The 13,193-nt window shown below is 51.4% G+C and overlaps 1 protein-coding gene across 2 annotated transcripts in view; it reads right to left on the bottom strand.

Annotated features, from left to right (window-relative positions):
- Positions 1–275: 275 nt before the first annotated feature.
- LOC111157509 (synapsin III) overlaps positions 276–13,193 on the bottom strand; it is a 508,652-nt gene continuing 495,734 nt past the window's right edge. For both annotated transcript variants that reach the window (XM_022518973.1, XM_022518974.1), the window contains exons 11-14: positions 9,567–9,701; positions 8,604–8,691; positions 3,535–3,826; positions 276–408 (exon numbers count right to left, since the gene is read on the bottom strand). In XM_022518973.1, coding sequence (XP_022374681.1) covers positions 276–408; positions 3,535–3,826; positions 8,604–8,691; positions 9,567–9,701 — 648 coding nt within the window. The remainder of the gene's footprint in view (positions 409–3,534; positions 3,827–8,603; positions 8,692–9,566; positions 9,702–13,193) is intronic.

Genomic DNA, 13,193 nt, shown 5'->3' with positions numbered 1-13,193 from the left:
AAGCATGTGGGTGGGCAGGGTGTGATGCCTTTAGGGCCTGATCTGAGGAACCTGGAGGCTCTCAAAGGCCCACCACTGAGTTGGCTGACGCTGGAATGTCATGGTAAAGGGAGGGGGAACACGTGTACATACTCAGTTCCTGGGTCAAAGGCATTTAGAGAGTATATTCTCAGTCCCTCCATTCTGTTCCCATCGGGAACCAAGGCTGAGAAGGAAGGTGAGACAGGAGAAGGGCGAGTGGAACAGAACACTCCCCTGTCCCAGCCCCAGCTGGGTTAGTCAGAGAACAGGCTGGCAAAGGACTTCCTCAGGTTGCGGATGGTTTCAGCCTTGGCCTCATCTTCACTTGGTGTCCCGCGCTGGGAAGCATCAGATGTGCTGAGGCTGTTAGTCAGGGACTGGGATTTGCTGAAACAGAAAGGTGAGGGGGGTTGGGGGCGACCAGGCCTGGGACACCAGTCGCTGCGGCTTGCCTGGAAGCCGGCTGGGTGAACCCAGTCATCACAAGGATGTGATGACCGGAAACCAGGCATCCCAACGCTTACGTAATGCTAAATGCATGACACACAGCCTTTCACCTGTACAGTGGTGATTGGTGCAGAAATCGGGGCTCACACCAGGTAACTGGGGAGCACCCAAGGCTGACATTCTGCCCACTAAGCCAGGCTGCTCAGAGGGCAGGCGTTCCCAGCCGGCACCTCCGTGCACAGACCTGTGTGGCCAACTGTGAATTTTCTGGATCAGCATCAGGCTGTGGTGGCTCCTCCTGCCCTTCCTCGCACTAGTTTGGGAATCAGGAGGCCCATGTCCTGGACCCCGCTCTGCCATCTGCCCCCTCGGCCTCGCCAAGTGACCTGCAGCTCAGGGCCTCCTTCGATGAAAAGGACATCGATGAAAAGCAGGGCCAGTGGATCACCCCTGGGCCTCTTCTCTCCCACTCGGGGCTTCAATTCCCACCTTTTCCCTGAAGCCTTTACTACTGATTTTGGCCCGCCTCGGGATTCTCAGGGTGCCCACTGTTTGAGCCTTGGTGCCAGCCTAAGTCTTGGTGACGGGGCCGTGGAAATGGATGTAACTGGGGCCTTGCTCTCAGGAGGCCCACCCTCTGGTGGGGGTGACACACACAAGAGCTGCTGTAAAAAGGCCGAAGTGTGAGAAAGTTCCGCACAGTCTTGTCATCACCATAAAACCCCCATCCTCTCCTAAATGGGGACCATCTTGTACCCCTTGCTTATCCCGCAAGGGCCTCGTCCAGAACTAGGTGCAGACTGGGGAGCTGGCAAATACTCGCCAACTTGAACGGAAACAAATAAGCAGTAAATCAGGAGTTTCAGTGTTTTTAGCTGGATTGCTATAGGGTTGGTACTTACTATCCCCAATTCCAAAGCCCCCACCTGTCCTGGGATGGGCTGAGTGGAGAAAGGCTGTCTTAGATACATCTATAAATTGCCAGACGCATTCTAAGCACTAACAGTGTATAAGCTCATTTTAATCTTTGTAATAACCCTGTGGGGTAAGTACTGTTGTCCCCATCGTGCGTGTGAGGAAGTAGAAGCACAGAGAGGTTGAGCCATGTTTCTGAGGTCACACAGCTTTCGAGGGGGGAGAGCTGGCATTCGAAACCAGGTGGTCTGACTCTGGAGTCTGAGCTTTCAACCACGGGCCATAATTCCTAGGGGACCTCTTGCTAATACCCATCAAATTCAGAATGCCTTTCTCCTTGGATCCAGCAACAGCCTTGCTGGCATCTTCTCTACGGCTGATCCTGCATATGTGAGAAGCAGTGCGTGTGCAAGGTTATTCCCTGTAGCCTTCTCCGCAAGAGCAAACCAAATTTCTGTTTGCGGTGGAAGGGTTAGACTGTAATTCAGCTCTACAGAGGAATACGTATGACAGCTGTGAAAAGGAAGCATTTTCAGTGAACTGATGGATGAACTTTAGGGTTTATTGTTAAATGTGAAAAGCAAGGAGGCTGGGGTGGATAGGAAGCACTACCATTTGGAAAAAGCAGGGCTGGGAACCAACATGTATTTTTGTGTTTGTGCGAGGAAACATGGGAGGGGCGCACAGGGAGCTAACAACAGCGGTCACCTCTGGGGAGCAGGGGGCAGAAGGTTCTGGATGGGAATGAGGTGGGAGGAAGGTGTTTCATTGTGTACCTTTGCTATTGTTGATATCTTTTAGATCTCTGAGCCACGAGAATGGATGACCCATTCAAACACATTATGGTTAGCCCAATCCGCGGACTGGCCCTGTGCTCAATCCTGGCTCTTCCACTCTTCAACAGTGGGAACTCTGGCAAGTTATTCATCTCCTCCTCATTAGTAAAATGTGGATAATAACAGTTACTAACTACTAAGCTGTGAGAATTGATGAAAAACCTCAGTTGGGTGAAGTACTTGGAATGTGGTAAGTGGGCAAGGGCTGCTGGGAGTGAGGCTATGCTTATCGACATCAGTGCTTGGCGCTGAAGGAAGGAAGGGGCTTTCCCAAGAAAAACACATCTGGGACCTCTCTGACCTCAAACCGAGGGAGAGGCTTGAGAGGAAAGGGGACACGTATGTGTGTCATGATGAGTTGTTTACAAACATGGCATGACAGCCACAGTCCCCCCCATGCCTGGGGTCTAGCCTTTCCCAGTGTGGCTTTGCAGGCCCTCCTACCAAGGGTCTCTTTGGCCATGTGAGTTGCTTTGACCAAAAGCATGTAGTGGGATGGAATGACCTTGTGTGCCTTCAAAGCTGGGCCTCAAGAAGCCTTGAAGCTTCTACTTGTGCTCTGTGGGGATGAAATTCTACCATGTGAGGAGGTGGGACCCAGCCTTCTGGAGGTTGTGGCCCATGAAAGAGAGAGAGAGAGGACCAGCTGACAGCAGATGTGTGTGTAAGGCCCTCTTGGACCATCCAGCCCCAGTGAAGATGCCAGATGACCGCAGCCATATCAATGATCCCAGGAGAGTAGGGTTGCCAGATTTAGTAAACAAAAACACAGGATTCCCAGTTAAATCTGAATTTCAGATGAAGAACATACTTTTTTAGTATAAGTATAGCCCATGCAATTTTGAGGATATACTTATACTCAAAATTATTCATCACTTGTCTGAAATGCAACTCTAACTGGGCATCCTGTATTTTATCTGGCAACTCTGTAGGAGAGACGAGGAGAAGCACCTCCCAGTTGAGTCAAACTCAGCATAAAGTGCTGAACCAAAAAATTACGAATACAGAAAATGGCTGTTTTCTTAAGCTACTCTTTCAGGGAGGTTTGTTATGCAGCAAGAGATAACTGGTGTGCGTGTGTGTGTGTGTGTGTGTGTGTGTGTGTGTGTGTGTGTGTATCTGGAGGACCGCGGTGGGAACTATGCTGTACTCTGACCTCCTGAGCCCTGCCGGCCATCCAAGTTCCATCCTCTAGGCTTTGGACCATTTAAAATCTGGGTGAGGCCCTCTGTCTTCGAGTCCCAGCCCTGAGTCAGCCCAGCTCTGCCCCCAGCCCAGCTCCACCCTTGACCCTACCCAATCCCAGAGCACTTACTTGAGATGAGGATGAGGTGGTGCTGGCTTCTTGGACTCTTCGCCCTGTTGGGAGACGCTTCGGCCTTGAACGGGGGGCCGGGGCTGGGAGGCGAGGGGGGCGCCTGGCTTGGAGGCCTGGTTTGGAGACGTGCCACTGGATGCCCGGGACAGCTGCGGAGAGCCTGGTGATCTCTGCTGCTGCGGAGATCCGGATGGGGGGCTCAGGGGCTGCTGGCCTTGCGGGGAGAGCCGCTGCTGGGACGGGCTTCCGGATCGCACGGGCTGCTGGGTCGGAGTTTGTCGAGGGCCCCCTACAGGGGGAAAGATGATGATGGTCAAGTTTTTAAGATAAACCTGGTTGCTTCAAGGATGTCCATTACAGTTTTTTATAACAGTGAAAAGCTGAAAACAATATAAATGCCCAATTGCGCAACTGATCGACATTAAGATACATCTCTATAATGGAATATGCTGTGGCCATTATATATTGTGGCAGAATCATAGTAAATGACAGAACATTGTTGATAATATGTGCTGAATATATACCACGGAACAAAAAGGCAGCTTACAAAATAGCATGTACAGGCTTATTCCATTTTAGCACACATGTATGGATATAGCTCCATAAAACATGAAGACTGGAAAGTTGTCCCCTTGAACCAGCGTGTCTCTCTAATTTTAATGTGCACACGAATCACTGGGGGATCTTGTCAAAATGAAGATTCTGATATAGTAGGTATGGGAGGGAGAGTGTTGTGGACTGAACTGTGCCCCACCGCCCCATTCATACTTTGAAGTCCTCACCCTCAAAGTGAGTGTGTTTGGAGATAGGGCTTTAAAGGAACAAATTATTGTTAAATGATGTCATAAGGGTGGGGCCCTAACCCAATAGGACTGGCGTCCTTAGAAGAGAGAGACACACACACACACAAGCCTAGGGCCACATGTGGAAAGGCCATGTGAAGACACAGTAAGAAGGTGCTGTGCACAAGCCATGGAGAGAACTTTCAGCCCTGCTGGCACCTTGACTTTGGACTTCAGCCTCCAGAACGGAGAGAGGATATATGTCTTTTGTTGAAGCCACTCCATCTATGGCATTTTTATGGCTATGGCTACCGGCGGGCTCTGGGGTTCTGCGTCTCCAACAAGCTCCCAGGTGATCCTTCTGCTCTCTATGCTTTGAGTAAGAGGCATGGCTCAATGATTATGAAAGCGGTGGGGTTAATTCTCTTCCTATTGCTCACTGATGTTTTCCACACTGAAGATGTATTGTTTTTGAGACAATGGATTATCCCTTACTTTCCAATAGCTCTTTAAGCTTTTCTAAGAACTTTCAAAGACCTATATATCATTTGATCTAGGGAGGGGCTGGTAGGGAAGACACCATCCTTCTCAGGGAGAGATGCACACTGAGCATCCCCAAGGTCTCCTAGCTAGTAGGGGTAGCCGCAGGAAGCTCATGGGGTCTTGGCTTCTCCCTCTCACTGCACAGAGCCTTCACGGACAAGCAAAGGGGCATCGTAAGCTTGGGGACATTTTAGCCACCCAGAAATGACTTCCAAGTGGAACTCCAAGGCCCCAGGCATGCAAGGTGCTCTCTCCTCACTCTGGAAGCCTGAGAGTATCGGGGATCCTGACTGTGAATTGCATCTTGCCCAAGCAGACGGTGCCCTGCTCCTGGGAGAATGGGCAGCACCATGGTTGTCCTCGTCTGGCTTTGTTGAGATAACTTCAGACAGGTGAGGAGACTGGGAGGTCAAAGGGACTGGGGCCCGTCTCTGGGGCCCTTTCATAATACGACTTCTGCTCATCTGCCCTCCCCGGGTCTTACTGAACACACTATACCCCGAACCTAGGGCTGGGCAGCCGGGCAGCAGGCATGATCCCCACAAATGTGTCCCCATTTTTCAAAGAGGCTGAGCCCCAGATATACTGTGACTTGCTCAAGCTGTTGCTTCTAATCAGAGAGCCAAGATTCAAGCTTAGCTCTCTTTGACCCAAAAGCTCTGTTTCCTTTTCTTTTTTTCCTTAAAAACAACAACAAAAACCCCCAAACCCCACAAACTATGCCATGCAGGGCTGCCCTCAGTCCTCACATCTTTGTGCAAATGAAGAAAAGGTGCTATCCTCCAGGGGTGGCCCCTCTGAGCCAGGTGCAGGAGGAGCTGCCCCCCCTCCCCCATGTCATCCCAGCTGGCACCTTTGCAGAGGGCACGCCCTGCATGTCTGGTGGCTGGTGCACCACACTGGTGGCACCAGGAGCCTGGGGTCTTAACTCCATTGTTGCTTTAACTTGCTATGGGGCCATGAGTAAGTCCCTTTTCTCTGGATTTCTGGGTTCTCCGGGTTTCTGGGCCCTCGTCTGTAAAATGAGGCCCTCAGAGCAGCCACTCCACAGCCCCAACCCCCGCCCCACCCTCGCCCACGAACGTTCTTGGGAGCCCGGGCAGCACCTCGGACACTGGACTGAACGGCAGCAAAGAGGAAGCAACTGGCCGCACATGGCCTTGATTTGCTGTGCACCCGCCTTTGTCACCATCTGTCCCAGGGGCTCGGAGGGCCCAGAAATCTCAAACCCAAACAGCTCAATAAATGAAGCAGGCAAATATCCAAAAACCTCTTGGCAGCCCGAGCAGATTGCTACTTTAAATTTTTAAAAACATTTTCCCCTTGAGATACAAACATAGGTCGGAAGATGCAAGCTAAAGGAGATAAGGATCGACACTATAGACACAGCTGTGAAGGTGACAATAGGGAGGAGCGGGGCTTGAGGCAAACGGCGGAGTCCTGCTGTCCCAGGGAGCCTGTGGGATCCACTGTGGGGACACTGGCTGAGGAGGAACCCAGGCCCCTGGCTTCCAGAGCTTCTGCTCTATCCAGAGAACCTGAAATCCAGAGATTTGTGCCAAAGTTCCTGATTTCTAAATGCTGGCTTACTCTCGTGTGTTTTAAACCCACTTCCGGTCAAAGGAAACCTCTGTTTTCTACTTTTATCTCAAGTCGTCCCATCCTCACCCCTATCCCAGGGCCAATAATATCTTGGAGAAACCTGAATCCTCATTCATTCATTTATTTATTAACTATTTGTCGAATCCCACTTAGATACCTGGGCTTCCTCAAGAGACACTCATTTCTTTCAGCATCTTGGCAAAGCAAACAATTTAGTATTTTTAATTTCAGCACATACAAAAACCCATTAACTTATATATAGAAAGTATTTGCCCAAGCACAGGATTGGTGCTAAAAAATTATGAGGTTCTCTAAAAGAAAACTTCACTTTTTACGATGAGTTCAAACAAACAAGTTAATAATGTGATCCTGTTATTTTGGGAACTCAGTGAGAGCATTGTTTTTTAATTAGCCTTGTTATTTTTAATCTGAATGTTAATTCAATGAGCATTTGCTTTAATTATCTTAATTGGTTCTCAATTGATTGTTTTTCAACTCACTAAAAGTGTGTTTAGCCCCATGTCCCTTAAAATAATATCTCTTTATCAAGCATGTCTATACTCTGGGCGGGAGAGGAAACCAGAATATAGTAGCCCTCTGTTTTAAAAGTGCTCTGTTCAAATGTGTTTTAAAAAGTAAGTCCTGGGGCAGAGCGGGGAAGAAGAGGGCAGGGCGGAGGCACAGCCAGGAGCCTGGCAGGGGGATGAATAAATTATTTTTGAACATTTATAATGATGGAATTACCGCTAGGCAGGAGGGGAGTGGGGCTGCTTTCCTTCTAAGGGTGGTTAACGGTAGTGATCATTAAGAACAACACGGATAGTTTAACTGTTAATAAGACCCACATTGTTGATTGTAAGTGTTACACGGTGAGAGTTATATAGCTAATTATTCCTAGTAAACTAACCTAACACCTGCTGGGCCTTACCCCCGCCCTGGGCACCTTGCTAGCCGCTTCGGCTGCACTGCCCGTGGACAGCTCCCCATAACCCCCCAGGGCAGCGGTTATACCGCTGGGGAGACCAAGGCTCAGAGAAACGACGTGACTTTCCTAAGGCTTAAGGGTACTGAGATGCGGAGGAGGATTCAAAACCACATCTATCTGCCTCAAGAAGAATCTTGACGTCCAAGTGCATGGTGATAGAAGTTATGCAATTTCCCTTTTCTTAATTACTTTCTGGTTTTCTGAGAAGAGACACAGACACAGGAAACATGGACGGGGCACTTTATCTATTTAATGTCTATGTCTTTAAAGCTATTTAATGTCCAAGGCTGATTTTTTCCAAGAAACAATGAGTATGTTACTTTAATCAAAGCTACTGGAAAGGCCACAACGTGAGAGTAAGGCTTTTCCTTTCTGATAGGTTCTAAGCTGGCCCTGGAGCAATGAGTGCGCCTGGAAGGTTCTGGCTGTGAGGATGGCAGCGGGGCATGTGTGTCCCCCCAGGCCTGTGCAGGAGAACACCCAGGCGGTGACATTCCGTGAGAAAGTTATTTATTGCCTCGGCTACATCCTGTCATCACTAACGGATCGTTCTCTACTAAGTGGTGGCATTTACACAGTAATGCTGGCATAGTTTTTGAGGGAGAATTTCCATCAACAAAGTCATATATAATGTTCCGTGTTTCTTTCTCTCCCACTCTGGCTGCTTGGCTCATAAATCTACAATCAGGCACCACCAGTGGGTAAGAAGCAGACACTTCCTCAAAGATCTGAAAAGCCAGACGTATAAACCTGCATTTTCTCACTGTGCTCCTTTGGGCAGAGCCTCCACGTCCACCTCTGGAATGAAGAGGATACTGATGTTTTCACTGGGGAGTGCTTGGGAGACAAAGGAGAAAAAAAAAGGTGGGGGGGATAGATGAGAAAGTCCCTCACTGGGGGCCTAGCACAGCTGAGGTACTCAGCAAATTCCCGTCTCCCCGTCCTTCCTGTCTGAGTTGAAGGGGGTGACAGACATCACAGGCTCGTTCGTCCCGCACACAGAGGGAGTGCCCATATTCTGTGGACACAGTATTAAGATGGATTTTTCCAGAGTGCCTTCTGGAGACCATACATGGACCCCTCAGGGCGTTTCAACATCCCTGTATAATCTCCCTTGGTGAGGCTTGTTGTGGCTCCCTTGTTGTGGCTCTTACCTTGTGTAGGTGGCCGTGGCTGTGGCTGTCCAAGCAGAGGTCCCATGTGGGCCGGCCCGGGGGATTTTGCTGGTTTGGACTGTGGAGCCTAGAGCAGGAGAAGAAAGAAGCGTGCTGTGATCGCCACAGCCCTCTGCTTCCAGGGTGGGAGGGCAGGACTTACAAAGATCTTGTTATCACTGAGGTAAAACTTCCGTCAGGCTCACGATTCTTAAGAGTACACCATCGTGACTTTTTACGTGTGCATACATCTGTGTGGCCACCACCGGGATCCGGACAGAACATTCCAGTGGAGAAGGCTGCCCCACACACAACTTCCCAGCCAGCAACCCCCTCAGGTATAACCACCATTCGACAGCTGTCATCATAGATCTGTTTTTGTGGGGGGCAGGGGGGAGCAGGTTTTGAGACTTGCTTTTCCAGAAAGCTGAGAGCTAGCAGATTCTTTGGAGAACGATCTGGTAATCTGCAGTGAGGACCGTGGAAGGGAGCTGTGTGGGAGCTTGTTGAGGTTGGGGGATGGAGAGACAGAAGACACAGTAATCTCTATTGACTGTTGTCCTGGGAACACACAAAGGGCATGTGTGTACACAGGCCCACGCGTGCATGCACACAACAACACACACGCCCACACGCACCCACCGCTCCCTGCTCAGGCCCTGGATGGAGGGCACAGAAGGGACAACCAACTTCTTACATTAATAATCTCTGCGTGCAGGTGCAGTCGAGGCAACGTTTCTCTACCTGTGACGGTGGAAGGAGGAAGGTCTCAGAGCCTCCGAAACTCCCCTGCGGGCGCTGGGCTGCAAACTCACATGCCCAGCCTCCATCCACACCCCACTCCTTTCTCCCCAGGCTGGTTCCATTCTAGAACTATCTCCTTTGGATCCAGGGACTCCCCAGTCCCAGAGAGCCCAGCATTTCTCACAGGTACAAAGTCTCCTGTGCTCCTGAGAACCTTACCCAAGGCCTCAGGGGCGAGGGCACTGTGCCACCCGGTATCAGGAGTTGGCTCATTTTGGAGATAACGAGGTCAGCCATCAGCTGTCTGTCCTCTTCCACGTGCTCTCCAATCAAGGGCATTGAGCTGTCCATCACCTGTGGGAGAGAAAGGAGGCCTGAGGGAACCCCATGCCAGGGTAGCCGGGCAGCCCGGAGGGCAGTGTGTGTCCCTGGAGGGCTGGCTCAGGGCTCGGGACAGAAGCGACCACTAGATGGTGATGTTCTCCCGGCAAACACCTCGCCCCGCGCCTCCAGCTGGGAATGGTTGCCACAGAGACACCCAGATCCCCGCAGTTCCGTGGAATCAGCTCTCAGGATTCGGTTCGATTCAGCCTACATTTGTTGGGCTACAGAAATGTGACCAAGGGTCAGGAAGCCTTTGCTGACCTTTTCTGCTCTTTTCTTTGGGGAGCCAGTCTCTGCCCCCTCCTTTCCCACCTTGGCTCCTGCCCAGGCTGGGGGCCCACCTCCTAAACTTTGGCCCAAGGTCAAGGCTTTCCACAAAGCCGGAAGCAGTGAAGGTGGGGGCTCACTTATGACCAAAAAATGACCTGGGCCAGAGCTGACCCTGTGTTCGGAGAGAAGAGAGATGAGGAAAGGCCTATTCTCAGGGGCTCTGGCAGACCATGTGCCTGGAGAGAAACACATTCCACAGGGAATGGCCTGCTTCTCAAGGAGACAAAGTGCTTATGTTGGAAGGGGTCCTGACATATTACATTTGTGCATCCCGCTCTTTTTGCAGATGGGGAAACTGAGGCCTAGGGATGGGAAGGGACTTGGCCAAAGTCACACAAGGCCATCATGGGTGATCTTCGTAGGCACGGGCATCTGTGGAAGGTCTGGAAGGGCAGTGAGGCCTAGGCAGGCATTCTCTTCCCTCCTCCACTGTGGGAATCCGGGCCTGTTCATCCACCCCACGGCCATCAAATGCACAGCCTTGTTTCCCCTTTTTCCAAGCTCTGGACTCGCCAGGTTCTCTCTTCCCACCAGGTCCTTATCTATGCCCATTCTCTCTGCTCACTCTTCACTGAATTCCTTTTCATCCTTCCCGGAACAGGCAGCTAAGCCCTTCTTCTCTATCTGGGCGACTTCTAACCAGGGACTCACCCATGCTCCTCGGAGAGCTAACCCACCGTGCTGACATCTCCTGTTTACCTGTGTCTCTCCAACCGGACTGTGAGTCCCTGAGGGCAGGGATGGGCCCTGGGTCAGGACCAACAGACAGGTCCTCAATAGTTCCTACGACAGAGAGTTGGAAGGTCCCTGCACTAAGTCCTGCTCATAGTGATCAGGATACCAGTGCATGCTGTGTTTTATTGAGCACTCGTTACGTGCCAGGCACTGTTCCAAGACTGAGTGTGCATGATCTTGGACCAATCTCAGAATAGCTCTTGGAGGCAGGTACTGTTACCATCTTCATCATCATGATGAGGAAACTGAGTGTCAAACAAGTAGTAAGTTCCAGGACACGTTACTAGCAAGCCACGGTCCTTCTGTTTCTCCCTGAGCACTGAAACAGCCCTCTGTGGTGAAAACCAGGAAGGGGAACCTGGAATCCAAGCCTGTGTTCTGCTCCAGACTTGCTGTGTGATCTTGGGCAGGTCATTTCCCCTGGGGGCCCATGTTTTCCTCAAGTAAACTGGGGGGTTTGGGGGCATTTAGGGGCTTGTGTGTCTAAAGCAGCCATGTGGTCGGGAGGCTGAGAAGCCAGTTCAAGGATGTGAATGTGGATTCTAGCATGGTCCTAAGAACTGTCCTCAGTTGAGCTCCCTGGGGGTTGGGCCTGAGTCCTGAGTCCTCTCAGTGCCCAGCACACGGAGAGCCTTTTGGTCTATGTGGGCTGAACTGAGTTATAACTGTGGAATCTGTCTGGATGGACACAGGCCTGTCCTCCTTCCTCCCCCTGACCCTACCCATCTTTTTCTGTTCTGGTTTCTGTTTCCTACACTCCCTGCAGTAGAAAACAGCCACCACAACAAACCTGAGGTCAGAGCATTTTGGAATCCCCATGGTGGACAAAGCCGAAGGAAGTGGATACTCTGGTCTCCCCAAGGAAACATTTTTCCAGTGAGCAACATCGTTCCCTGGACAGGCCATGGAGGACAAGGTCAAGGGTCTTTCCCCTGAGAATTCTACTGTGAGGATTTTCACAAAACATGTCATACAATTTTTATGTTCTCACCACAGAGGTTGCTGAAGAAAATTTTTGGATCTCTCCTGTCTTTTCTACCTGACTGGGAAAAAATACCTTTTATCTTCCTGGTAGCAAGCTCCCCATCTCCCTTAACCTCACTGTAAACCCAAAAGCAAGGGGAACAACTCTGCAATGTTTCTGAGAGAAAAAACAATTTGAAAAGTCATCTTTTTTCCCCCCCTGGAACATTTTGAGAAGTTGTTTACTTGTTTTTTAAAGTCCAAACCCACTAATTTTGCTTTAAACAAAAAAAAATGTAAGAGGTCTTTCATCCCTGACCCTCTGAATGTCTGGAGGCAGGGCGTCTGGGCCCACGAGTACAGTCTTTTGTTTCCTCAGAACAAATGTTGAGAAAACTCAAATAGGCAGGAGCTCTCAGGGCAGAGAGAATGCTAAACTCATGGGAGGGAGGGGAAGGGGAGTCAAGGAGCCCTTCCTCCATGATTGTTGTCCCCTCTCTGGATGGAAGCTCTAGATGGAAGGGTCCCTGCCGCCATGGCCGCTGCTGGATCCCCACCACCCGGCTTGGAGCCTGGCGCCCCGTGCAGGGGCTCATTAGTGAAGGACGGTGACTCCGTGTGTGCCACAGCTGAGCTCATGTCTGCTGGTCCCTGTGAGGAGATGCCGACGCAGGAGGGCCATGAGGGGTCTCAGGAGATGCAACGCCTCAGGCAGAGGGCCCTTGGTCCAACCCGGTCCAAAACCCCCAGGGCTTGCTCAGGAGGGCGGGAACTTGTGCTTCCAGGAGGCAGCCTGGCTTTGGCTCAGAAGCAAGCACGCGTGCCAGTAGTGCTCCTGGCCCCTCCAATACCACCTCCGAGAAGGGGTTCCTGAGAGGGGTGGTGGTTTCAGCTATGGTGGCAGCCAGAGGCAAAGTGGTTCCCAGACTTGAGAGGAGAGCTGTTTTCCAGAGCAGGACAGAACCTGCAAATACAGGACAGCTCATCCTGGGAGTTTTCTGGCCTCTCTGGGGAGGGTAGAGGGACCGTGTCCATCCAAGGGTGGCCCTTGCCCGGGGAGGGTGCCGACCCCTTCCTGGTGTGGCTGGCAGAAAGCAGGGCTCCTGCCCATGGAATCACCTGGCTCTGCCGTGCTCTGGGTCCCAGGGAGCGGTGCAGGCACGCGGGCCTGCAGGACGGGCTGGCTCCTGTGGTCGCCCAGCCATGTGCTTGCCATTAGCGGCCCACAAGCCAGGGCGGGGCCGGGGGGAGGCCGCAGGGCTCTCCCTCACGTGTCCTGGCCTTGTGTCAGCACCACCCATCCCCTGCGGTTTGAGAAGGCCATGGAAGGGGACCCCCTGCAAGGGGTCATGGGGGTGTGGCCTCGGAGATGTGCAGCTGGGGAGAGAAGGGAGAACTCTGAGGCCAGAGGGGCATTTTCAGGGAAAAGCAGTG

Source organism: Enhydra lutris, unplaced genomic scaffold (genome assembly GCF_002288905.1).
Source record: "Enhydra lutris kenyoni isolate GAN:26980312 unplaced genomic scaffold, ASM228890v2 scaffoldscaffold55, whole genome shotgun sequence".
Classification (NCBI taxonomy): domain Eukaryota; kingdom Metazoa; phylum Chordata; class Mammalia; order Carnivora; family Mustelidae; genus Enhydra; species Enhydra lutris.
This window is presented reverse-complemented; position numbering and strand designations above follow the sequence as displayed.